The sequence below is a fragment of the Rana temporaria genome, chromosome 10, assembly GCF_905171775.1.
Source record: "Rana temporaria chromosome 10, aRanTem1.1, whole genome shotgun sequence".
Classification (NCBI taxonomy): domain Eukaryota; kingdom Metazoa; phylum Chordata; class Amphibia; order Anura; family Ranidae; genus Rana; species Rana temporaria.
The window spans coordinates 95,314,298-95,338,744 of record NC_053498.1 but is presented as its reverse complement, the minus strand read 5'-3'; the positions used below and the strand labels follow the sequence as shown (position 1 = coordinate 95,338,744).

Genomic DNA, 24,447 nt, shown 5'->3' with positions numbered 1-24,447 from the left:
CACACAGTCCCGCTCTCCTTTGTGGGGCAATTGGATGGAAACGGACCGCCTGTCCATTTCCTTCTGATCTGCCAGACGGATTAGGAATAGGACCATCATCTTGTCAGTTTTTAGTGGACAGGATGAGATCGGGTAGCAAACGTGTCCGCTGACATCTGCCGCTCCATAGAAGAGCCTGGAGGGTCCAATTGGGTCCGCCTGAAAAACCGACAGGCGGACTTGATCGGATCTCCCATGTGAAAGGGGCCTATGGCATACAGTGTGTGCTTTCTTCATATTATACAGACTTTTAGATTTCTCCAGATCAAATAACTAGCACTTTTTTATTCTAGCACCGGTGTCAAATCTTCACCCATGCGCATTCACAAAAAGCACAGCTGCCGTGTCATCACAAGATGCATTTTGTGAATGAACGAGCATAGACAGGGTCAAAGGCCCAACACTGGACAACAGCATCCATCACACCTGCATGAGATGTCTGCACTGATGTGGGTGGGGGGGGGGCAGAAGTATCCACAAACCTAAAAGGAGTCTAACCTATTTTAGAGAACGCACGCGGTGTAGGACTAAACAGCAGAGGTGAACACAGCAGAAGCAATTTAGTGCACCAAGCAGGAATTTAAGAAACCAAAAGCTATACAGTGTAACCCCCAAATCAGGGTGAAATGATGCATACTAAGATGTACTATACGCTTCCAACAAAAAGCCATTGAGACCAATAGAACATCAACAAAAAATACCATTAAATTGCATCTTTAACCTACATATTCCTTCATATATTTCCAAATTATTTTGTAAAAATGTTTTTTCCTTTATATTAGTTACCTATAAACTAATATATATATACACACACACACACACACACACACACACACACACACATACTGGATAGTTGTAAAAATGTAATTAATTGTATGGTTAGGTTTGTTTAGATCCACAAAAGCAAGACCTTTTCTAAACAGTCTTTTTTCTGGAGACAGTTTGAATGTTTATATCCTTTACGTCAGGTACAGCTTGGTTGTAGAAATACTAAAACATCCTCCTAGCTCAGGGTGGACAGATGCTGCATTCCATGCCTTTGTATTTTGGCTATGGGGACACCTCAATAGGTGCTTTGTGAGCATAGATTCTTTTTATAGTCATTTTTTTTTTATTTCTTACATACAGTTACAATATTACAATTCTATAGTTTTGACAGAGTTTCATGGAGGCAATAGAGAGTTTAATATGAAATAATATGGGGAGCAAAACATTCCAGATAATGAGAAAAGTCATGACTTACCAGGCGTGTACCCCCAGGGCTCATAGTAAGAAGGAAAGACCCCAAGATGACATCCACGCACAAACTCCTCGTAATCTAATGGTAAAAGTGGGCTTGTAGAGGAGAGGAACTCTGGATGGAAAATTACCTGAGAGGTAAATAAGAAAAGAGATGAGAGGTATAGTTAATAAAAGAGTGTTAATAACTAAGAGCCCTTTCAGACGTACGGATCCCGTGAAGATCCTATTTTAAACCATCCGCTTGCTCAGCTTGGATCGCTCCATTGATCTCCGCTCTTTTCTATGGGGGGGGGGGGGGGAGGAGAATCGGATGAACACGGACCGTCTGTCAATGATTTATAAAATTAAAAATCATGGAAGTATCACATTTGATTTGGATTTTTGTTAACAGCACTTTTTTATGGTCTACAAAAAGTTGTTTTTTCTTGCGACTTCTACAGTCAACATTTCTGCACATCAATGATTGCTATGCAACACTTTCATGACCATACATCACATACAGAGCTATATTGTATATATATATATATATATATATATATATATATATATATATATATATATATATATATATAGACCAAGGAAACACAGTTCAATGTCTCTGCAGTACTACAGTATTATGCAGGAAGCAGAGTGGGCAGATGTAATTATGAAGTATATCTCCACCATACACTTGCATATTCATCATCTATACACAAACAAGATTATGACACATTAAAGTGGAAGTAAAGGGGTTTGGGTCTCCTTGGAGCTTTTGACACATCATGTATAATTTGCACAGCATATCTGCACATTGGGCAACACTTACCTTGTAACCCCCTACAACCCCCCAATCCTGCAATGTATGTGATCTTCCTCATTGTTTTCATCTTTTTCCTATCTTATTCTGGATTTAGGAGCATTCAGCCATCTTGACTGGCCACAATGGGATGTTAACTCCCACAACTGCTGCTAGTTTATATTACACACGCTGCCTAACAAGCCTCACTCCATTGGCACCATGGTTTCCATACACTTCACTGAGGATGATCATCAAGCCTGAAACATCAGTATGCAATAAATTGCTCTATATTAGTCGATAGCTGTACTATATACTAAAGGTTCTGAATGTATACCTGGTCTAACCATGCAGAAAAGAAAGGAGAGGATTGATGTTTATTGCAGATGAAATAAGACAGGACTGATTACGGAAGGAATACTACAGCCAAGAACATGCTGGATGGAGCTGAACTTGTCTATCTTTTTGACTGACATCTCCTGAACGGCAAGGGTCAACACTGGAGGACAGAGAGCCGTGGTGACGTCACTTCCGGGTGCGGCCGAACCCAGAAATCTTCCTGCATATCATTGTCGTTTAACGCTGTAAACCTCTCTCCTCAAATGTGAGTTTTTTACTTTTAATAAAAATTTTTGTAGAATACTACACTATGGAGTGCCATCTATCCTATGTGTTTGAGGATTTAAACCAGGAGGTGGGATCGCAAGAGAGCAGGGATCTCTTTTAAAAGGAATACAACAGAAAGGCTTATTTATAAGCTTATTAAGGTGAGAGGATGGGGGGGAAATGATTGGCACCAGCACTGGAGGAATAGCACTTGCACTTTGTATGGGATATCACTGCAGCTACTAAAAGAGTATTGCCTGCAATTGCACTTTTATGGATTGTAATGCACATTGCTGTGGATTGTTTACAGAAATTCTTCAGCACAAAGACTTGCATTTGCACTTGTTTTTTGGAATCGCCATTTTGCACATAAGACTGTTTCGTTGCACTTTAAATTTTTGTATTTATTTTTTTCCTATTATTGTATTTATCTTGTTTACACGGATATTGTGCACAGGAGAATTCCTTTGCACTGGACTGCTGCACTTTATCTTTTCAATTTTTTACACATTTGCACTTTTTATGAAGATTCACCTTGACATTTATTAATTTTATTATTTACTTATTTATGATTGATGTACGTTTTTAGATTTAGGTTCATTCTCTTAAGTAAGCGCTCCTTACCTCCCCCATTTTTCATTACTGCTGTTAGTGTGTGGACACTCATTAGGTGGCTGCTACTATTTATAGTTTGTTTAGTTTACCCCCTTTGGTTTGCGCATTCGTTTCCCCATTTTTATATACCTGGTCTAACCATGCAGAAAAGAAAAGGAGAGGATTGATGTTCATTACAGATGAAAGACAGGACTGATTACGGAAGGAATACTACAGCCAAGAGCGTGCTGGATGGAGCTGAACTTGTTTATCCTTTTAAACGGACATCTCCTGAACGGCGAGGGTCAACACCGTGTTCCACTTTTGGAAGCCTTGGCTAGCGTTTGCTTATCTCCAGCACATACCCAAAATCCATAAAAGATCTTGTAGCGATTCTGAAAGTGGAGGAGGATGGAGACTTGAAGCCAATAAATCAGGAACACAAGAATAATTATTTTCCAATCAGCTCACTCCCTCCCACCACAGTTTGATCCTCTGGTGTGGCAGTTTTCATACACTTTCTTGTTCAGAAGGATTTCCATTATGCACACAGTAGTGCAGGAACAACAGACAAAGCATAAAAACAACATACAAATAGAAAGCTTAAAGGTTCATTTTAAGGTTAGTAATAGACACATGGACTTCCTTTGACAGATTAACAGGATAAACAAATCTGTGGCTTGTAGGGAACATTCAGGACAGTGAAACATTAGCCGTTGACCAGATGTTCGATCGTATCTTATTAAACACATACGTCGGGTTAAAGTGAATGTCAGACGCCCAGCTAAATATACAGGTGAAATACAGTATAGTATAGAAGAAGCTTTATCATCTGCCAAAGGATTTGTATTTCCGTAAATTCAGTCCTGAGATTTACACAGCTCTGCCTCACAGCACATTCCTGTTTGGCAAAGCAGAAGTCTCTTTCCCCCAGTTCATTATTGGACAGTGAAAAGAGAAGCAGTACACAACCGAGTGTATCTGTCTGGCATTCTGCTCTTTCCTACTATCAGCATGCAGCACACCTCACTGGCTCCTTGTTGCCTCTCTCTGCCAGTCCGAGCTCCACTGTACAGAGCTCTGTAGGCTAATAGCAAGACGAATTCAGGAATTTACACTTCTTGCATTTACAAAAATAAATACAATGGTGTATTAATAAATAGAGAACTGCATTAGCTTATGCCTTTTATATCCAAAGTCCAGCTTTAATAAAATAAACAAACTGCAATCTGTTTGGCAGAGTATCCAAAGACATGAGGGGACAGACCTCAAAGCTGTCCCAAACACTATATAGCTTCCCGGGGGGGGGGGGGGGTCTATACTGTGGCCAGTGCGAGTAGAAAATGCCATGGGAGTAAACAATGCCCCATTGATGGCGCCAGTGGGAGCAACGGGTGCCCCACTGATTCCGCCAGAGAGAGCAACGGGTGGCATCAAGGGCTGGCTAAAGGCAAGCAAGGGGCCGCATCCGGCACCAGGGCCACAGATTGGAGACCACTTCCCTATAGCAACTGCATTTGCCAAGAGTAGTCGGATCATGTGTCTGAATTTTATTGGTAGCTGAAGTTGTCCAGCAATTTTGATGTTTGGAGCTGCACATATGATGGCAAGTGCCATCAAGCACCAGGATCTCATGGAGGGTCCACAAATAGGAATGATCTGGTAAGCAAGATGTTCCTATTCTTGTAAAATGAGGTGGAGAGGAGAGGCAGTGCTGCCCTCTTAGGCTGAACAGTACCAGTCTGTGTCAAATTTCTGGCCCAATTGACTGATCCTGAAGAAAGCACAGGCCTCCTACAGACATGAGATTAGTGATCGATTTGGCAGGCAGTGCACGTGATCTGTGTTCTGCCATGAATGTTTCCACATAAGTCTGTCTCACCTTTATGCGATCTGTACTACTGTTGAAAAGACCAATTCTTCGAATAGTGTTTAAGATTGCATCAGTAGAGTCATCAAGCATGTTGTGTGTGCAGACTGGAGGGAATGACTGTCGCTGTGGAGAAAGCACATTTATTTAAAAAAGAAAAAGAGTAAAAAACAAAATTCCTCATTTTAATCCATAAAACTAAAATACACATCTGATCTATTTGTCATACATTCTTCACCACTGCTCAGTCTCCGTACCTGTGTAGCAAAAATGGCTCTCTTCATCATAGTGAAATCTTCTTTATCCAGCATCTTGTTCATGTCAGGTAAATTCCCTCTGCAATAAAACAGCCAGGTAATGTTCAGCAACAAACATTTTGTTGTCAGAAATTCGACAGCAAATGTCCGATAGAGCCTACTCATGGCTGGGAATGCTCCCATCGAACATTTGTTGTCGGAAATTCCGATAGTGTGTACGTGGCATAACTCAATCAGCTTCCTCTTTGCATGACATACTCAACATAAGGAAAACCCCCTACCACAGAAACTTGCACAATCTGCAGCCCCACTCCTACTCTGGTCACCTGATACCTTCATAGTTGATATGGTCCAACCGCATGTTTCAGGGTCCTCACTACATTACCTGTCTTTACCCCCCCCCCCCTGACATAACTGGTATCTCTTTAATGTTGTTTCTTCTTGGCTTCAGTCTGTCTACATCTCTTCTGCAGAGAAGTTAGCGGACCTCTTCAATCCCCATCTTACGTCCACCAGTAGCCCCCAATGGAGGGTAAGTGTGACATTTTTCATGATTCCAATTAGGAGGACATCACCTACTATTCAACTGGTTTCACACAATGTGCAAGAGCACATGTGGACTAATAGCAGGTTGCGTCTTCCAATATTATGTTCCACTATGTCATATTCCTTGGCTACATAGGGCAGTTAGAAGTTAAAGAAAAAGCTCTACTTGCTTCATATGCTTTTGTCTCCTATATTTCGCAATCCAGAATGTATCCCAGAACTATCCCCACACCTCTTCCATTGAGGTTTTAATAATGGATTGTTGCGAAAAGGACATTTCTTATACCTTACACTCTCTCAAACATAAAAAGTAAACTGCAAATGCCTCCTTCAGAAATGGTCAGATATAACCAGATTACATCTTACCTCAAAGATAAACTTAAAAAGGTCACCAGTCCCAAATCGGATATTATTTGACAGTCCTTATAAACAGGGGTCAAGTCCTGGGGAAAAAAGTGTGGGAACTCCCACCCAAGATCCACTCCCCCACCAAAAAGCTACTGTACCTTAGTAAGTTCTTTCTAAATCCCGGGATAACTCACGGCAGACCTCCGCAATGTCTCCTGGGAACAATGACAAAAGCTCCCAGAAAACATTGCGGCATCGAGGAAGTGACGGAATACCCGCACACTACCTGATGAATCCATATACAGGAAGCGACCAGTAACATAAAGGATTACTAAGGTTCGCCTGCCCCTGACAGTGACTCGAGCTGGGCATCGATGCTTAGTGAAGGATTGGCTTGGGCGGCTCGGCTGCTCTAGTCCTGCAAAGGGAACTGAGTTCCTGCTGTGAAAAAAGTGCAGGAACTCCGTTCCCGCAGGACTTGAGCCCTGCTTGTAAAGCTAGAGACCCAAATGCAGGGTCATATCTTATTACTACATAGTTGTCTGACAAACAAAGACCTCAATATCACTTGGGACCTGCCAAATTGTCAAGACATAGCAGGCAATCTTTCTAAGATCTCTATCAATATGGCTCTGGTAGAATCCAATTATAAAACCCTAATGAGATGGCATAGGGTCCCACCAGACCAGCAAAGATGAATACACAGGCTTCGTCCCAGGAACTGTGGCCGGCCAGACAGGCACTTTGATCTACATTTGGTGACAATGCCCCAAAGTAATGAGAGTTTGGATCAGGATCTTTCCCACTTGGATCCATACGGTTACAGATGTGAACATTTCTAGATCACCAGATTGCTTTCTTTCAAAAATTGGATATTGAAATCCCAAAAAAGACAAACCATTTAGTTTCCCACATGATACTAGCTACTAGGATAGCTACAGCATGGTGCTGGAACCAGTTGATAATCAAGTTTGACTTGTTACACAAAAATGTAATTGGATCATGATTAATGACAAACTAACACAATCCCCAACAACCAGAATAAACTTGATAAGACGGGGCAACCCTGGATACAATATCTATCGCCAGAAGACCGAAGCATGAGGGAGTGCTCCCCCAACTGCTCTCGACACTCCTCTTTTTTCCCTTTTTCTCTGTTTATTCTCTACAAATTTACATTGCTATGAAACCAGCTGTTCACAAGGATGTGGACTATGATACACGGTTCACAAGAATATTGCATTCAACTTGTTAGGGGTTCTCCTTCTCCCAGTTAAAGCAAGGGGGGGGGGGGGGAGTTGGGAAATGGTGACTGCGGTCACCAATTACTTCCCTTGGTTTGCATGAAACTACTCTCTGGTACCTGATATGATGTCCATTAATGTTGCTTTTATTATGATTATACCTGTATGTGATGGAAGATTTCCTGGTTATATTGGTTATGATAAACCACCGATGATGTAAATGGATTTTTCTCTATTGAACCATATGTGTTTTTAATTGTAGTTTTAAACAGCAATAGGACAGATTGAAATATCAAGTACATTGGCCATCGTATGAAGTCTTATAGATTATTACAGCAATTTTTTGGAGTTATAGGTGAACTCTGTCAGTGGGTATACAAAGCTGCCTATGAGAGTTATAATAAAGTTCACAGTTTGGATAAAATCAGGGATTGCGGAGTACATCTTAAGCTTAGCATGCTCTATATTAAGTAATTGCACTGCTCCATAGACTATTTAGATAGATAGTGAAGTTGTTGTTAGGGGTAATAAAGATCAAAGGATTCAAGATCTGATAAAAAGTATGACTCAGAAATAATAATGGGTTTGTATCAAAAAGGGTAGTAGGGTCAGAACATCCGGTGCACTCACAATTTAAAGATAATCATTGACCTATCATGGAATGATCTCAGTTCAATTTCCCTTGAAAAACAGATCACAATTGAAAGTGTTAAAAAAGGACTGGGCTTACTTTTGAAACTAGAAAACGTGCCACAATACCAGAGCCACCTGTAGATGGCACTGTAGATTAATTCCATGTTCCCAACTACTTGCTCCTGTAAAGCTGGAGGTAAATCTGTTTCCGATAGCAAAGTTTGTACTTACACTAGCAGTGACTCGTACAATTTCTTTCCAAACTTCTCTTTCACTGCATTGGCTGTATCCCTATCAAAAGATAAGAAAAGATTTAGGCAATGTTACACCCTTACGCACACTCACAGCAGAAACCAATATTATAAGTCACTGTGGAGAAAAAGAAGCGAAAAAATATGTATTGCGCATCCAACCACAAAAAAAAAAAAAAGTAATTCAGTTAAATAAGTTCTTTTCATTGGCCCAGATTCAAGTAGCAATTGCGCCTGTGTAACCATAGGTTACACAGCGCAATTGCTTACTTGCCCTGGCGTTACGAATGCTCCTGATTCAGGAACATCGTAACGCCGACTGCAGCCTAAAATCTGCGTGGCATAAGGCTCTTATGCCACGCATATCTAGGCTGCATTCTTGCGATGACCGCTAGGGGGCGTTCCCATTGTGGTCAGCGTAAAGTATGCAAATTGCATACTAACACCGATTCACAATGTTGCGCGAGCCCTGCGTACGCAATTTACGTCGTTTCCGTACGGCGTGTTTAGCGTAAGGCTGCCCCTTCTAATAGCAGGGGCAGCCAATGCTAAAGTATACCCGTCGTTCCCGCGTCGCGACGTTCGAATTTTACGTAATTTGCGCCATTCACGTTCACTTTGACGCAAATGACGTCCTTGCGACGTCATTTGCCGCAATGCACGTCGGGAAAGTTTCCCGACGGAGCATGCGCTCTACGCTCGGCGCGGGAGCGCGCCTAATTTAAATGATTCCCGCCCCCTACGGGATCATTTACATTAGGCGCCCTTACGCAGGGCAAGTTTACACAGTGCACACGCAATTTACAGAGCTACTGTAGCGCAGTAAATTTGCGGGGGCGCAGGGCAAAAACGCTGCCCTACGCCTCCGTAAATAAGGGGCAAATCTACCTGAATCCGGGCCATTGTGACACATTGGGGGTTATTTACTAAAGGCAAATCCACTTTGCACTACAAGTGCAAAGTGCACTTGAAATTGCACTTGGAAGTGCAGTCGCTGTAAATCTGAGGGGTAGATCTGAAATGAGGGGAAGCTCTGCCGATTTCATTATCCAATCATGTGCAAGCTAAAATGCGTTATTTTATTTTCCTTGCATGTCCCCCTCAGATCTACTTCCAAGTGCACTTGTAGTGCAAAGTGGATTTGCCTTTCGGAAATAACCCCCATTATGTGCTTTGACACAGAAACTGACTTTAAAATGCAAGCAAAATGCAAAACAGAAAAAATAACCTTTACTCCAGTAAAAAAAAAAAAAAATGGTGTCAGGTTTAGCTTAGCATAAACTATTGGCAAAAAAATGGTCAGTGTGATAAATAAAAAAAAAAACATTTTGATTAAAAAAAACTAATGTATGGATTTAATCTTTTTTTTTGCAATCCTGTGTTATAATAATAATAATAATAACCATAAATACAAAAAGTGAACACCTTACACCCTGCCCACTTAGTTCCCGCTGTACTTACTGCTGGGAATGTTGAGCTGTCAGTGCCCAGGCAGTTGGTCCAGTGATCCAGGGATTTGAAATCTCTGCTCTTCTTTCTTCTTATCTGTGCAGTGCTTCCAGGATAAATCACAAATTGTTTAGCGCCATCACAGAGCATCACTCCGATATGTCCCAGAAGAGCCGGAGAAGAGCAGCGATTTCAAATCCCTGGACTGCAGGACTGGCTGCATGGGCACTGACAGAGCAGCCCCCCCTGGAGTAAGTATAGCAGGAATCGGGATGTATGATGTCACTTCACCTTTACATTTTTTCTGTAAAGGTGACTAACAAGTTTCATTTTTAAGTCCAGAAGTCAGTAATGAAGCCATGCGGATTGTAATGTAATTATGGATGCCCACAACAGAACTTAGAATTGCATGCTGAGACTTGCAAAGCTTTGATCTTTTTGGATTTCTCCAACAGAAAACAATTATGCACCCACCACAACTGTTTCCGTACAGCTTGACCTTTCAGGGTTTCCACATTGAAATTATTAGTCCGTGCAGGCATGATGAAAAATGCCACTACAGTCACATCACTCTGATTCACCTAAAGTGGAGAAAACAAAAAAACACAACACCTATTAATACACTTGATTCAATTTCAAATATATTGTTTTTCACCACCACAGTTTTCAACCTACCCTTAGAAGGTAGTTGAGCCTTGCCAAGGCCTCCAGAAAAATGTCAGCTCCTTTGTTCGAGAACTCGTAGCGTCCAGCAATGAAGAAAAACAAGGTCTTGTCCAAATTAAAGTCTAGGTGTCTATCATTAAAAATAAAAATAATAAAATAAAAAAAAGGGAGAAAACTGTCACACTTGATTTATACACAATTTGCCAGTGCAGAAAATGGACTGCCTCTTAGAAACAAACGTGTACATTAAGACAAGACTTGGAGCAGATCACCATGCTTCTGCATTTTTTATGTGGTGCGGACAGTGTGGTGCGTTTTAGATGCAATGCAGTGTAAGGCACCAAGCACAGTTAGCTGCAGTGTGCTTGCAATCATTTTTAAACAGCAACTAAGTGCAGCCACAAAAATACTCTAATCTACATGCACCATAATATACGGTCATGAAAAAGGGGAGAGAATATGGGATTCCTGCCTGATATTAAATAGTGTAGTACTCACCGATATTGTCGGGGGGTGCAATCCAAAATACAATATAATACAACAATAAAAACAAAAAAGAGAACAGACTGCTGCACACCCTTAAGAGTTAACTACAAAAATATTTTATTCTAATAAATATCAAAAAAAGACACATGTATGTCAGGTATAAATACACAGGTCCCCTAGAATGTGGTGGACCTACCCAGAAATTGTCCCCCTGGATACCCACTCAAAAAACGGCATATACCAGTAACTAATACTCGATCATCCAAAAGGAGACCAGAGTCTACAATCAGTGTCCCCACCCTCCACACAACACACAGAACCCCCCCCCACACACACAAAAAAGCACACAGGAGCCCCAACAGTTAGCAATAATTTCTGATACTTCCCACAAATATCTGATTGTAGACTCTGGTCTCCTTTTGGATGATCGAGTATTAGTTACTGGTATATGCCGTTTTTTGAGTGGGTATCCAGGGGGACCATTTCTGGGTAGGTCCACCACATTCTAGGGGACCTGTGTATTTATACCTGACATACAGGTGTCTTTTTTTGATATTTATTTGAATAAAATATTTTTGTAGTTAACTCTTAAGGGTGTGCAGCAGTCTGTTCTCTTTTTTGTTTTTATTGTTGCATTATAATATACGGTCACCATTTTAAAAATAATTGAGCAGATGCAAATTCTGCACTGGTCCCCATTCAATATGAATAGACTGTTATTGCAGTACATTGTAATGCATTATAAAAAGCATATGGCATTGCTGCAATGCTAGCTAGTGGGAAGGGGCCTTTAAAGTATAACTAAAGGCAAATTAATTTTGTTTAGTTTTGGATAGAACAAAGAGGGATTAGAACATCTGTCAGTTTTTATTGCTGTCCGTGTCCCTGTTAGATTCATCCTCTCCATTAGTCTCGTTTACCATCCTCATTGAGAGTGAAGGTAAAAGAAAACCCCAAACTTTGGGATGTCTCTAGAAAAGTAATAGGAGGGGAAATCTTCCAATGGGGACACTAGTTCTGGTGACCTGGGGGTCCCCGAGGGATTCCCTTAATAAGCAGGGATTTCCTCTCACTTCCTGTTTTGGCTTTGGGACAGGAAGTAAAAAGCAAATCACCTTAGTGGGACAAAGAGGGCAAAAATAAACCTTACAGGAGCTATAATCCTCCATTACTCTATCCAAAAAGGGGGAAAGTTTTGCCTATAGTTATACTTTAACTAGAACCTAATCCCTGCTTCAGAACTCTTTGTACAATAAACTGGTGAGATATGTTTTAACGCCATTGAAGAACTGCAGTAATCATCTTACCCATAAAAATGTCCCCGGATAAACTCTTGTATGCGATTCTTACTTTGGGCGTGCAGATTCTGAAACTCGTGCATTGCTGAAAACTTTTTTACATTCAAACCGTTTGGAGTTACTATATCTGTATTCAGGAAGATAAAAAGGATGGGTTCGAGAAATGAAGTTTCTAGGACAATCCTGCTTCATATATGTCATTGATCACATTTTATATGCAGCATTTATAGTCCAAGAACTATGATGGCAAATTGGCATTACAATGTGTCTTCTGAAGACTTGGAAAAGCAGAATTCAAACAGCCACTTCAAGACACAGGTGATATAAGTAAAGTATCGAGATTGGTAATTTTATTTTCACAGTTCTGGAGTTTTCCACCAATGTCCCACTACAGCAATCAGCCACCATTGTTGCATAAATTCTGAGTAATCAAAGATTGAATTACAAAGAAAAATATCAGACATAATCCTCATGGGACTGAAGGCAGATTAGACAATTGTGTATATTTCAATTAAAGGCCCAACTTTACATTACAAAAGATCCACAGGGTATATAGTTTCACAATATACAAAAAATATATTAGTATATCAGTGTTATTACATAAACACAACTAAAAAAAGCGTTTAACATCCCATATGTCCATGGTAAAGAAAATATTGTCGTAGTTTGCCTAGTGCGGCTTGAATTTTTAATAAAGCCATTAGGACAATATCAAAACGCATTTTAGGGAAACTCCTTCTGTATACCCATTATATCCCCTGAAGGTGTTTTTTTCTAAATGTGTTGGGCTTTGTCCTGATGTCTTTATTAAAATTCAAGCCACCTTAAGCGTACTACAACAATATTTTATATACTGTGGACATATGGGGTTTTAAACATGAATTTGGCATGCCAGCATTTTATTGAAATATACACAAATGTCTTATCTTCCTTAACCACTTGCTGACGGCCGTACGACTTTGTACGGCCTCAGCGCGGCTCCCAATTTCTAACAGGCCGTGTTTTTACGGCCTCTCCTTTACACGTTCCCCGCGCGCGCTCCCGAGCGCGCGGCGGGGAACTTCTGTACTGGCCGTGTCCCTTGGACACAGCCAGTCACAGATCGCCGTGAACGGCCAATCGGAGCGGCCGTTTCCTAGGCGATCTGTGCGGCCAATGAGAGATGATCTCATATGTTTACATATGAGATCATCTCTCATTCCCGGCTCTCGCAGACAGCGGTGCTGTCAGGGGAGAGAGGAGACGGATCTGTGTCTCTTGTACATAGAGACATAGATCGGTCACCCCCCCAGTCACCCCCCCTCCCCCACAGTTAGAACACTAATTAGGGTACACATTTAACCCCTTCCTCACCCCCTAGTGTTAACCCTTCCCTGCCAGTCACATTTATACAGTAATTAGTGCATATTTATAGCACTGATTGCAGTATAAATGTGAATGGCGCCAAAAATGTGTCAAAAGTGTCCGATGTGTCCGCCATAACGGCGCAGTCCCAATAAAAATCGCAGATCGCCGCCATTTCTAGTAAAAAAAAAAGCATTTATACAGTAATTAGTGCATATTTATAGCACTGATTGCAGTATAAATGTGAATGGCGCCAAAAATGTGTCAAAAGTGTCCGATGTGTCCGCCATAACGTCGCAGTCCCAATAAAAATCGCAGATCGCCGCCATTTCTAGTAAAAAAAAAAATTTATACAGTAATTAGTGCATATTTATAGCACTGATTGCAGTATAAATGTGAATGGCGCCAAAAATGTGTCAAAAGTGTCCGATGTGTCCGCCATAACGTCGCAGTCCCAATAAAAATCGCAGATCGCCGCCATTTCTAGTAAAAAAAAAAAAAAAAAATAATAATAATTCTGTCCCTTATTTTGTAGGCGCTATAACTTTTGCGCAAACCAGTCGCTTATTGCGATTTTTTTTTTTTTTACTAAAAATATGTAGAATACGTATCGGCCTAGACTGAGGATAAAAAAAAAAAACGTAAAAAAAAAAAATTGAGCTATTTATTATAGCAACAAAGTAAAAATATTTTATTTTTTTTCAAAATTGTCGCTCTATTTTTGTTTATAGCGCAAAAAATAAAAACCGCAGAGGTGATCAAATACCACCAAAAGAAAGCTCTATTTGTGGGGAAAAAAGGACGTTAATTTTGTTTGGGAGCCACGTCGCACGACCGCGCAATTGTCAGTTAAAGCGACGCAGTGCCGAATCGCAAAAAGTCCTCTGGTCAGGAAGGGGTTTAAGTGCCCAGTAAGGAAGTGGTTAAAAGTCCAATGGGGATGATGTATGATATTTTTCTGTTAAAGTGGTTGTAAAGTCTTATTGAAGAAAAAAAAAAAAACACACGTTCACATATGTGCAATTGGTTTTGCACAGAGCAGCCCAGATCATCTTCTTCTCATGTCCCTCTTCGCTGCTCCTGGCCCCTAGCTCTTGCTGAGTGCCCCCACAGCAAGCAGCTTGGTATGGGGGCACCCGAGCCGAGTCACAGCTCTGTGTGCCTATTCAGACATGGAGCTGCCATTTGGCACCCCCCCTCTCTCTCTCTCTCTCTCTCTCTCTGATTGGCTAACTGAATTTGATTGACAGCAGCAAGAGCCAATGGCACTGTGTCTCAGCCAATCAGAAGGGATAGTCCCGGATGTCCGAGGGACTTGTGGACATCGCTGGACAGAGATGGGGCTCAGGAAAGTATTAGGGGGTGCTGGGAAGGCTGCTGCACACAGAATGAAATAAGATAAAAAACCTTCTGACTTTACAATTTCTTTAAAGTGGAACAGCACTCACCCAATCAACATTGATTATTTGTAATCCTCATACTGCTAGCATTAGTAAATAGATAGGAAAGTATATCAGGCCTTATGCACACTGGATGTTTTTTCAGCAGCTGTTTTTGGCAGTAGACGTTTTTTTCTACAGTCATTAAAGGGTTTGTAAAGGAATTTTTTTTTTATCTTAATAGCTTCCTTTACATTAATGCAGTGCTGTTTTCATGTCCTTATTGTTCGTTTTTGCTCTCAAGTTGCTGCAATTCTTCTCTGATCTCCACACTTGTCCGTTTCCTGATAACCACAGTGCTGGGAGCTTTTTCTCTGTGGTCACTAACTTCAAGGAGGTTTGATCACTTTAAACTCACTTTAAACTCTCCATCATGTTATCCTATGTGTCCATGCACACATTATCAGCAGTTTTGAGCAGTGACTGTAAAAACGCTCTAATGCTGATAAACGTTGATAAATGCTAAAAAACGTCACTCACCAGCGTTTAACGTTTTTGATCCATTAAAAAAAAAAAAAACGACACGGAAAGACGCTATTGCAAAAAACTTTGAAAAAAGCTGAAACTCACTGCAAAGCTACTGGTGTTTTTATAACGTTATTTTAACGTCTGGTGTGCACGAGGCCTTAACATTAAGGCTTGGTTCCCACTGGGGCGACTGACAAGTTGCGCTCCATTCAGTGCTAATCGGAGGGACTCAAGTTTCTCCGACTTAGAAAATGGTTCCTGCACTACTTGGGGGTGACTTTGGAGCAGCTTGTATTGACTTCTATTAAAGAAGTTGTTTGCAAGTCGCGCTGTATGGGGTGGCTTCAAATTTGGGTGCCCCAGTGTGAACCGAGCCTTAGGGTACAAATTAGAATAAGGGTCACTGAAATACCTTAAACAATAGTGCTACAATATTTTACATCCCGTCATATTCAGATTTGTGTTCTGTCAAGTCTATGATCATTACCTTATCCTGGTGGGACCAAAGCAAAATGCCCGTTTTGCTCTCCTGCTTTTATTCACTTGTAAAAATGACAGATCTTGCGCAGAGCAGTAGTTTTGATTTTCTCTGTCAGTGGTCACCAACCTTTTAGACCTCACGGACCACTAACCTCACAATTTTAAATCCCATGGACCACCAACATAAATGCGACATGCCTTATACACACATAATGCTCCGGCTCTCTGTTCTATCTGGTTAAGGTTAGGACTCTGTGCAGGCCAGTCAAGTTCCTCCACCCCAAACTCGCTCATCTGTGTCTTTATGGACCTTGCTTTGTGCACTGGTGCGCAGTTATGTTGGAACAGGAAGGGGCCAACCCCAAAGTGTTCCCACAAAGTTGGGAGCATGAAATGGTCCAAAATGTCTTGGTATGCCGAAACCTTAGGATTTTCCTTCACTGGAACTAAGGGGCCAAGTTCAACCCCTGAAAAACAACCCCACACCATAATCCCCCTTCCACCAAATGGATTTCAATGGATTTTTTATGTGTGCTTCCTATTTTGGTGTACCAGCCCACAGTTTTTAAAGGGAAATCTTTCTACACACACACAGTCAACGTGGGCACAGAAGACAATGGATAAAAAACCTTTAGTTTGAACCTAGAGAGCAGGAAAGCAGAGCAAATTATTATTTTCCAGTGAACAGTCACAGATCTTGTGGCTTACCTGGTTTGCGCTTCAGTAGATGCTCAGCTTCTATTGCAGTAATCTGAGAGACAGTAGTGAAGACATGACTGCACTGGACGGCCGCTCGCTCCATACAGTATCGGTGATAGATCTGACGGTCTCCAGCTTCTTTATCTACGTTAAACTGTCCAACATAAATAATTACATGAATTGATTTCAAGAATAAAGATTAGGTTTATTGTACATCTTTTATTTACAAAAGGGGAAGAATGTGTATTCGGGAGTAACTGTAATGTGGAAATGATACTCCCATTCACCATGGCGAAGTCCAACCAGCAAAACTGTGCCTGGACTCTCCTGAACACTGGAGATAACTCCACAAACATCCATGCATACCAGTGTAAAGGGAGATGGAGGCGTCAACGGCAAAATTCTTTTGTCGGCTAGCACTGTACAGGTTCCCTCTAATGCCCCATACACACGATCAGATTTTCCGTCAGAAAAAGCATCCAGCTTGGCTTGCATACACACGGTCACATAAAAGTTCTCTGAACTTTTGACCGTCAAGAACGCGGTGACATACAACACTACAACAAGCCAAGAAAATTAAGTTCAATGTTTCCGAGCATTAGTCAACATTTTGCGTGTCGGAATTTCTACAGACGATCAGATTTTCCGACAGGAATTTTTTCCGTCGGAAAATTTGAGAACCAGCTCTCAATCTTTTGCTGGCGGAGATTCCGACAACGAAAGTCCGATGGAGCATACACACGGTCTGAATTTCCGTTCAAAAGATCACATCAGACTTTTGCTGTTGGAATTTCCGATCGTGTGTACGAGGCATTAATGTTTTCTTACTGAAGAAAAATGCATGTATGGTTAAAAAGTTTAAGTAGAATTCAATTTAGTAAACATCATCTAGGGATATGCCAGTGTATCAAGATATCACAAGACTAGATGTACTACCTTAGTCAAGTCACTGTAGAATTTTTTTTCAAATGCTTGCAGTCATGCATGGGAGCTTACTTTTCATCCCCATCATGAGAATTAGGTGTAAATAAATGCTTTGGCCATCTTCTTCCCTCGCGCCCATCAGTTTACTTGCCGGTTAGATTTTAGATGTAGGATTGAGAGCTGATGGTGGATGTGGGGGAATGGGAAGGGAAGGTAGAAGGAAAGTGAATGGGATGAGGAAGTGTTATGACTCATTTAAGGCATTTATATAGCAGGCGCTTAAAGCGGAGTTCTGCCCAAAAGTGGAACTTCCGCTCGTTGTACTCCTTCCCCCCCATTTGGCACCTTTTTTTTGGGGGGGGGGGGGGGGGGGTGCCAGTCTTTCACAGGTATTCTGCCCCCACTTCCAGGAGACTCAGCCGCGGTTATTTGCATCATCGCTGGGGCTCCCTCCTCCTTTCTGTAGGAGAGAGGAGCAGTAGGGTTCCTGGCGTGAAGCTACACTGTCGGGTTCCCTTGTTCGCAATGGAAGCCACATGCACCCGACAGCTGAAAGAAACATCAGCTGCACTGTCGACATTGCTGGACTCCAGGACAGGTAAGTGTCCGATTATAAAAGTCAGCAGCTGCAGTATGTGCAGCTGCTGGCTTTTAATTTTTGCAGCGGTAGGCGGATCTCCGCTTTAAAGGAGCTTAAAAAGTGGTTGTAAATCCCATTCATGAAATTTGAACTTAGCACATATCTTGTCTCTCTCCAAAGCTCTAAGTGTTTCTCTCTGGTGCTTCATTCCTCCGTTATTAGCAGAGTCACTTGTGAAAATTTCTCCGATACATGAGATAACATGACGTAAAAATTTGTTTCGGGGAGGGTGTTTAGAGGGAGAAAAGCACACACCTTGCCTATTCAGATTACAGCTCTGCATGTTCCTTCATTCCTCTGTGGGGGCCCTTTCCTCCAATCAGCTCTCACACAGTGCAAGTCCCGTCTCTCCACCCTTCCCTATGTACTGCTGGCTGATGAAGAAAGATTAACACGATCTGCACTTCCGAAAGGGTGTAGAAAGGGGAAGGCAGCCGATTGTAAAACTTAAGCTGGAGGATATGTTTCATCTCTGTGTATCATCTGAGGCTGTTCACTTGACTGGGTATATGTGAGGGTTTACATCAACTTTAAAATAAAAGCTCATATGCTCACACACAGAAGGGCCAATTTACCTATTATAGAAACATTTTTGAACAAGAAAGTCAAACCAAAAAGAAGGACTATAAGGAAAATCGACTGACTAAATGATTATAGTAGAAAAGTAAAGTAGAAAAATGTATTAAATATAGTGATTTATTTTTTACATATAATAAAAGAACTTGATTGGATAGGGAACAAAGTTATAAAAGATTGGCTGCAGTGCGGTTCACCACCTATAGGGTATATTAGACCAGCAAAGCAGCCTACACATACCGACAATAAAGAAAAAATATACAAAACACATAAACACAGGGGCTATCCGGATATCAGATAGTATGGAGGGATATATATTTCAGGGAATTCCCTGGATGTAATTACAACAATCTAATGAATTATTGGTAAATAGAGGAAATATGCTATCCCTCCAATCTCATCTGAAGCTCGAGCTGCTGAGGAAAAAATGGAAACCAGAGACAGCAGAGATAAGAAAAAGAATCAGTGTAGCAATCTTGCGGTAATCAAAGAGGAAGCAGGGAAACCTGTATATGTCCTCATATAATAGATGTAAAATGCAGTCCGCTGTATGTACATTCAAACCTTAAAGCGGTGGTTCACCCTCCATAGCATCATTTTAGCATAAAATGAGGCATAGTAGCGCGAGCTACAGTATGCCTGTCTTGATTTTTTGATCCCGGTACTCACAGTGCAATCCAACATTGAAGATTCCGTCTCCCCGCGGGGAATGGGCGTTCCTATCTAGACGGAGGATGATTGACAGCCGGCTCTGGCACGTCACGCTCCCCGAAGACAGCCGGAGTAGGTCTCGGCTCTTCACGGCGCCTGCGCTATACGGCGCCTGCGCACAGACTATGCGCAGGCGCCGTGAAGAGCCAAGCCTATTTCGGCTATTTCCGGAGAAGCGTGACGTGCCAGAGCTATACGGCGCCTGCGCACAGACTATGCGCAGGCGCCGTGAAGAGCCAAGCCTATTTCGGCTATTTCCGGAGAAGCGTGACGTGCCAGAGCCGGCTGGATAGGAACGCCCATTCCGTGGGGAGACGGAATCTTCAATGTTGGATTGCACTGTGAGTACGGGGATAAAAAAAATCAAGACGGGCATACTGTAGCTCGCGCTACTATGCCTCATTTAATGCTAGAAGAAATTTTTTTTTTTTGTTTATAGGGTGAACCCCCGCTTTAATATGGTATCTCTGCTGGTTAATTAAGGCAACGGTGACTGATAAGTATTCACAGATCTATGGCAATCAAATAAGGGACAGGAGACTACCTGTATACGTCCTTATAAAATAGAAGTGCAAGGATTACAGCAGTGCATAAATTCAAAGATTAGACTCTTAAAGCAGAAAGACCCGCATGTATTTCAAAGGGTCACTGAAGATCCAGCATATGATTAGACTCCATAGATTTGAAGCAGGAATCCGACCATGTTCTGTGTCATTCACGGGTTGCCTGGAGTTATTACTCTGCTTTCAGTGCATTTTCATAAGATCTCGGACAGCTTTTTTAAGCCTCATCATATGAGAGTCGGACAGACACATGACACATAAGTCTCAGGACTGGTAAAGTACCCACTGTGAATCAGTGTCCTTTTCTCCTATACCTTGTGAGAACGCATAATCTGAAAGATATTTAAATCATATGCTGGATCCAGGGCCGGTGCTACCACTAGGCAAACTAGGCAGCTGCCTAGGGCGCACTGCTGCTTAGGGCGCCCGGCCACTGGTGTTCCCACTATCTTCTCTCTGCAGCAAGTAACTAAGTCTCAGCATCAGCAGGCAGCCGCCGCACCATTCGCACATAGTGTCAGAGGCGCAGTGACGGCGGAGGACTGTGTCCTGACTCCCAAATGAATGGAAGCAAGCAAATATTCATTGATGGGAGCTGGTGAGGTTGCATTTGATGGGCGCTGGTGAGGCTGCATTTGATGGGCGCTGGTAAGGCTGCATGATGGGTGCTGGTGAGGCTGCATTTGATGGGCGCTGGTGAGGCTGCATTTGATGGGTGCTGGTGAGGCTGTATTGATGGGTGCTGGTAAGTCTGCATTTGATGGGCGCTGGTGAGGCTGCATTTGATGGGCGCTGGTAAAGCTGCATTTGATGGGCGCTGGTGAGGCTGCATTTGATGGGCGCTGGTAAGGCTGCATGATGGGTGCTGGTGAGGCTGCATTTGATGGGCGCTGGTAAAGCTGCATTTGATGGGCGCTGGTAAGGCTGCATGATGGGTGCTGGTGAGGCTGCATTTGATGGGCGCTGGTGAGGCTGCATTTGATGGGCGCTGGTCAGGCTGCATGATGGGTGCTGGTGAGGCTGCATTTGATGGGTGCTGGTAAGGCTGCATGATGGGTGCTGGTGAGGCTGCATTTGATGGGCGCTGGTGAGGCTGCATTTGATGGTCGCTGGTGAGGATGCATTTGATGGGCGCTGGTAAAGCTGCATTTGATGGGTGCTGGTGAGGCTGCATTTGACGGGTGCTGGTGAGGCTGCATGATGGGTGCTGGTGAGGCTGCATTTGATGGGTGCTGGTGAGGCTGCATTTGATGGGCGCTGGTGAGGCTGCATGATGGGCCCTGGTGAGGCTGCATTTGATGGGCGCTGGTAAAGCTGGATTTGATGGGCGCTGGTGAGGCTGCATTTGATGGGCGCTGGTAAGGCTGCATGATGGGTGCTGGTGAGGCTGCATTTGATGGGTGCTAGTGAGGCTGCATTTGACGGGTGCTTGTGAGGTTGCATTTGATGGGCGCTGGTGAGGCTGCATGATGGGTGCTGGTGAGGCTGTATTGATGGGTGCTGGTGAGGTTGCATTTGATGGGCGCTGGTGAGGCTGCATTTGATGGGCGCTGGTAGGCTACATGATGGGTGCTGGTGAGGCTTTTTAGATGGGTGCTGGTAAGTCTGCATTTGATGGGTGCTGGTAAGGCTGCATTTTTGGGCACTGGTAAGTCTGCATTTGATGGGCACTGGTGAGGCTGCATTGTTGGGCGCTGATAAGGCTGCATTTGATTGGCGCTGGTGAGGCTGCATTGTTGGGGCGCTGGTGAGGCTGCATTGTTGGGGCGCTGGTGAGGCTGCATTTATAGGCGCTGGCAAAGGGTTGCATTTGATGGGTGCTGGTGAGGCTGTATTGATGGAAGCTGGTGAGGCTGCATTTGATGGGCGCTGGTGAGGCTGCATTTGATGGGCGCTGGTAGGCTACGCTACATGATGGGTGCTGGTGAGGCTTTTTAGATGGGCGCTGGTAAGGCTGCATTTTTGGGCACTGGTAAGTCTGCATTTGATGGGCGCTGGTAGTCTGCATTTGATGGGCGCTGGTAGGCTGCATTTGATGGGCGCTGGTGAGGTTGCATTTGATGGGCGCTGGTGAGGCTGCATTTGATGGGCGCTGGTGAGGTTGCATTTGATGGGCGCTGGTGAGGCTGCAATTGATGGGCGCTGGTGAGGCTGCAATTGATGGGCGCTGGTGAGGTTGCATTTGATGGGCGCTGGTGAGGCTGCATTTGATGGGCGCTGGTAGGCTACATGATGGGTGCTGGTGAGGCTTTTTAGATGGGTGCTGGTAAGGCTGCATTTTTGGGCACTGGTAAGTCTGCATTTGATGGGCACTGGTGAGGCTGCATTGTTGGGCGCTGATAAGGCTGCATTTGATTGGCGCTGGTGAGGCTGCATTTGATTGGCGCTGGTGAGGCTGCATTGTTGGGCGCTGGTGAGGTTGCATTTGACGGGTGCTGATGAGGCTGCATTAGATGGGCGCTGGTAGGCTACGCTACATGATGGGTGCTGGTGAGGCTGCATTTGATGGGTGCTGGTGAGGCTGCATTTGATGGGCGCTGGTGAGGCTGCATTGTTGGGCGCTGGTAAGGCTGCATTTGATGGGCGCTGGTAAGGCTGCATTTGATGGGCGCTGGTGAGGCTGCATTTGATGGGTGCAGGTAAAGGGTTGCATTTGATGGGCACTGGTGAGGCTGTATTGATGGGTGCTGATAAGGCTGCATTTGATTGGCACTGGTGAGGCTGAATGTTGGGCGCTGGTGAGGCTGCATTGATAGGCGCTGGTAAAGGGTTGCATTTGATGGGTGCTGGTATGGCTGTATTGATTGGGCGCTGGTGAGGCTGTATTGATGGGCGCTGGTGAAGCTGTATTGATGGGCGCTGGTGAGGCTGAATTTGATGGGCACTGGTGAGGCTGCATTTGATGGGCGCTGGTAAGGCTGCATTTGATGGGCGCTGGTGGGCTGCATTTAATGGGCGCTTCATTAAAAAGGTGGGGTATAAATGGGCAGGGCAAAGAGGGTGGAGTCAGGAGTGGAGACAGGGAGGGGCAAAATGAGATTTCGCCTAGGGTGTCAGAAATCCTTGCCCCAGCCATGGCTGGATCTTCAGTGACCCTTTGAAATACATGCGGGTCTTTCTGCTTTAAGAGTCTAATCTTTGAATTTATGCACTGCTGTAATCCTTGCACTTCTATTTTATAAGGACGTATACAGGTAGTCTCCTGTCCCTTATTTGATTGCCATAGATCTGTGAATACTTATCAGTCACCGTTGCCTTAATTAACCAGCAGAGATACCATATTAAGGTTTGAATGTACATACAGCGGACTGCATTTTACATCTATTATATGAGGACATATACAGGTTTCCCTGCTTCCTCTTTGATTACCGCAAGATTGCTACACTGTTCTTTTTCTTATCTCTGCTGTCTCTGGTTTCCATTTTTTCCTCAGCAGCTCGAGCTTCAGATGAGATTGGATGGATAGCATATTTCCTCTATTTACCAATAATTCATTAGATTGTTGTAATTACATCCAGGGAATTCCCTGAAATATATATCCCTCCATACTATCCGATATCCGGATAGCCCCTGTGTTTATGTGTTTTGTATATTTTTTCTTTATTGTCGGTATGTGTAGGCTGCTTTGCTGGTCTAATATACCCTATAGGTGGTGAACCGCACTGCAGCCAATCTTTTATAACTTTGTTCCCTATCCAATCAAGTTCTTCCATTATATGTAAAAAAAAAAATCACTATATTTAATACATTTTTCTACTTTTGAATAATCATTTAGTCAGTCGATTTTCCTTATAGTCCTTTTTGGTTTGACTTTCTTGTTCAAACAATTTTTCTATATATGCAGCCAAAGGACTGGAAACCTGACATATTTACATATGCAATAAATTACAAGCCTCATATCTTTATATCTACTATACAATTTACCTATTAGCATGTCTGAAGTGTGGGAGGAAGCCCACGCAAGCACAGAAAGAAATTCTAACCACTGAGGCACAGTGCTGGCTCATGTTGATGGGCATGGTTTTGCTGCACTTGGAACGCACCTCAAACTCAAGTCAGCAAAATCCCACAGACTTTATCTACGCTGTACACATGGCAGTTCAGAGGCTGCACTTGGCCTGCTTTGCATTGCAATTGTTTGGATGCAGCATGTACTAGCCAGTTTGAACTGCAGACAGAGCACGACAAATGCATCTTTTCTGAGTCAAATGCTGCTTTTTCTATTCAAATGGAGAAGACAGTGTTTAACAAGAACATCCATGGGCTTCAGCCCTTCAGCCCATAATGATGGACAGAATG

At 43.0% G+C, this 24,447-nt stretch overlaps 1 protein-coding gene across 1 annotated transcript in view; it reads right to left on the bottom strand.

The window, feature by feature from the left end:
* The window catches only part of GYS1 (glycogen synthase 1), a 95,476-nt gene that overhangs the window by 7,842 nt on the left and 63,187 nt on the right, over positions 1-24,447 (bottom strand). The window contains exons 5-12 of the mRNA XM_040325737.1: positions 16,744-16,888; positions 12,314-12,431; positions 10,530-10,650; positions 10,329-10,435; positions 8,386-8,445; positions 5,384-5,462; positions 5,139-5,252; positions 1,283-1,409 (exon numbers count right to left, since the gene is read on the bottom strand). Coding sequence (XP_040181671.1) covers positions 1,283-1,409; positions 5,139-5,252; positions 5,384-5,462; positions 8,386-8,445; positions 10,329-10,435; positions 10,530-10,650; positions 12,314-12,431; positions 16,744-16,888 — 871 coding nt within the window. The remainder of the gene's footprint in view (positions 1-1,282; positions 1,410-5,138; positions 5,253-5,383; positions 5,463-8,385; positions 8,446-10,328; positions 10,436-10,529; positions 10,651-12,313; positions 12,432-16,743; positions 16,889-24,447) is intronic.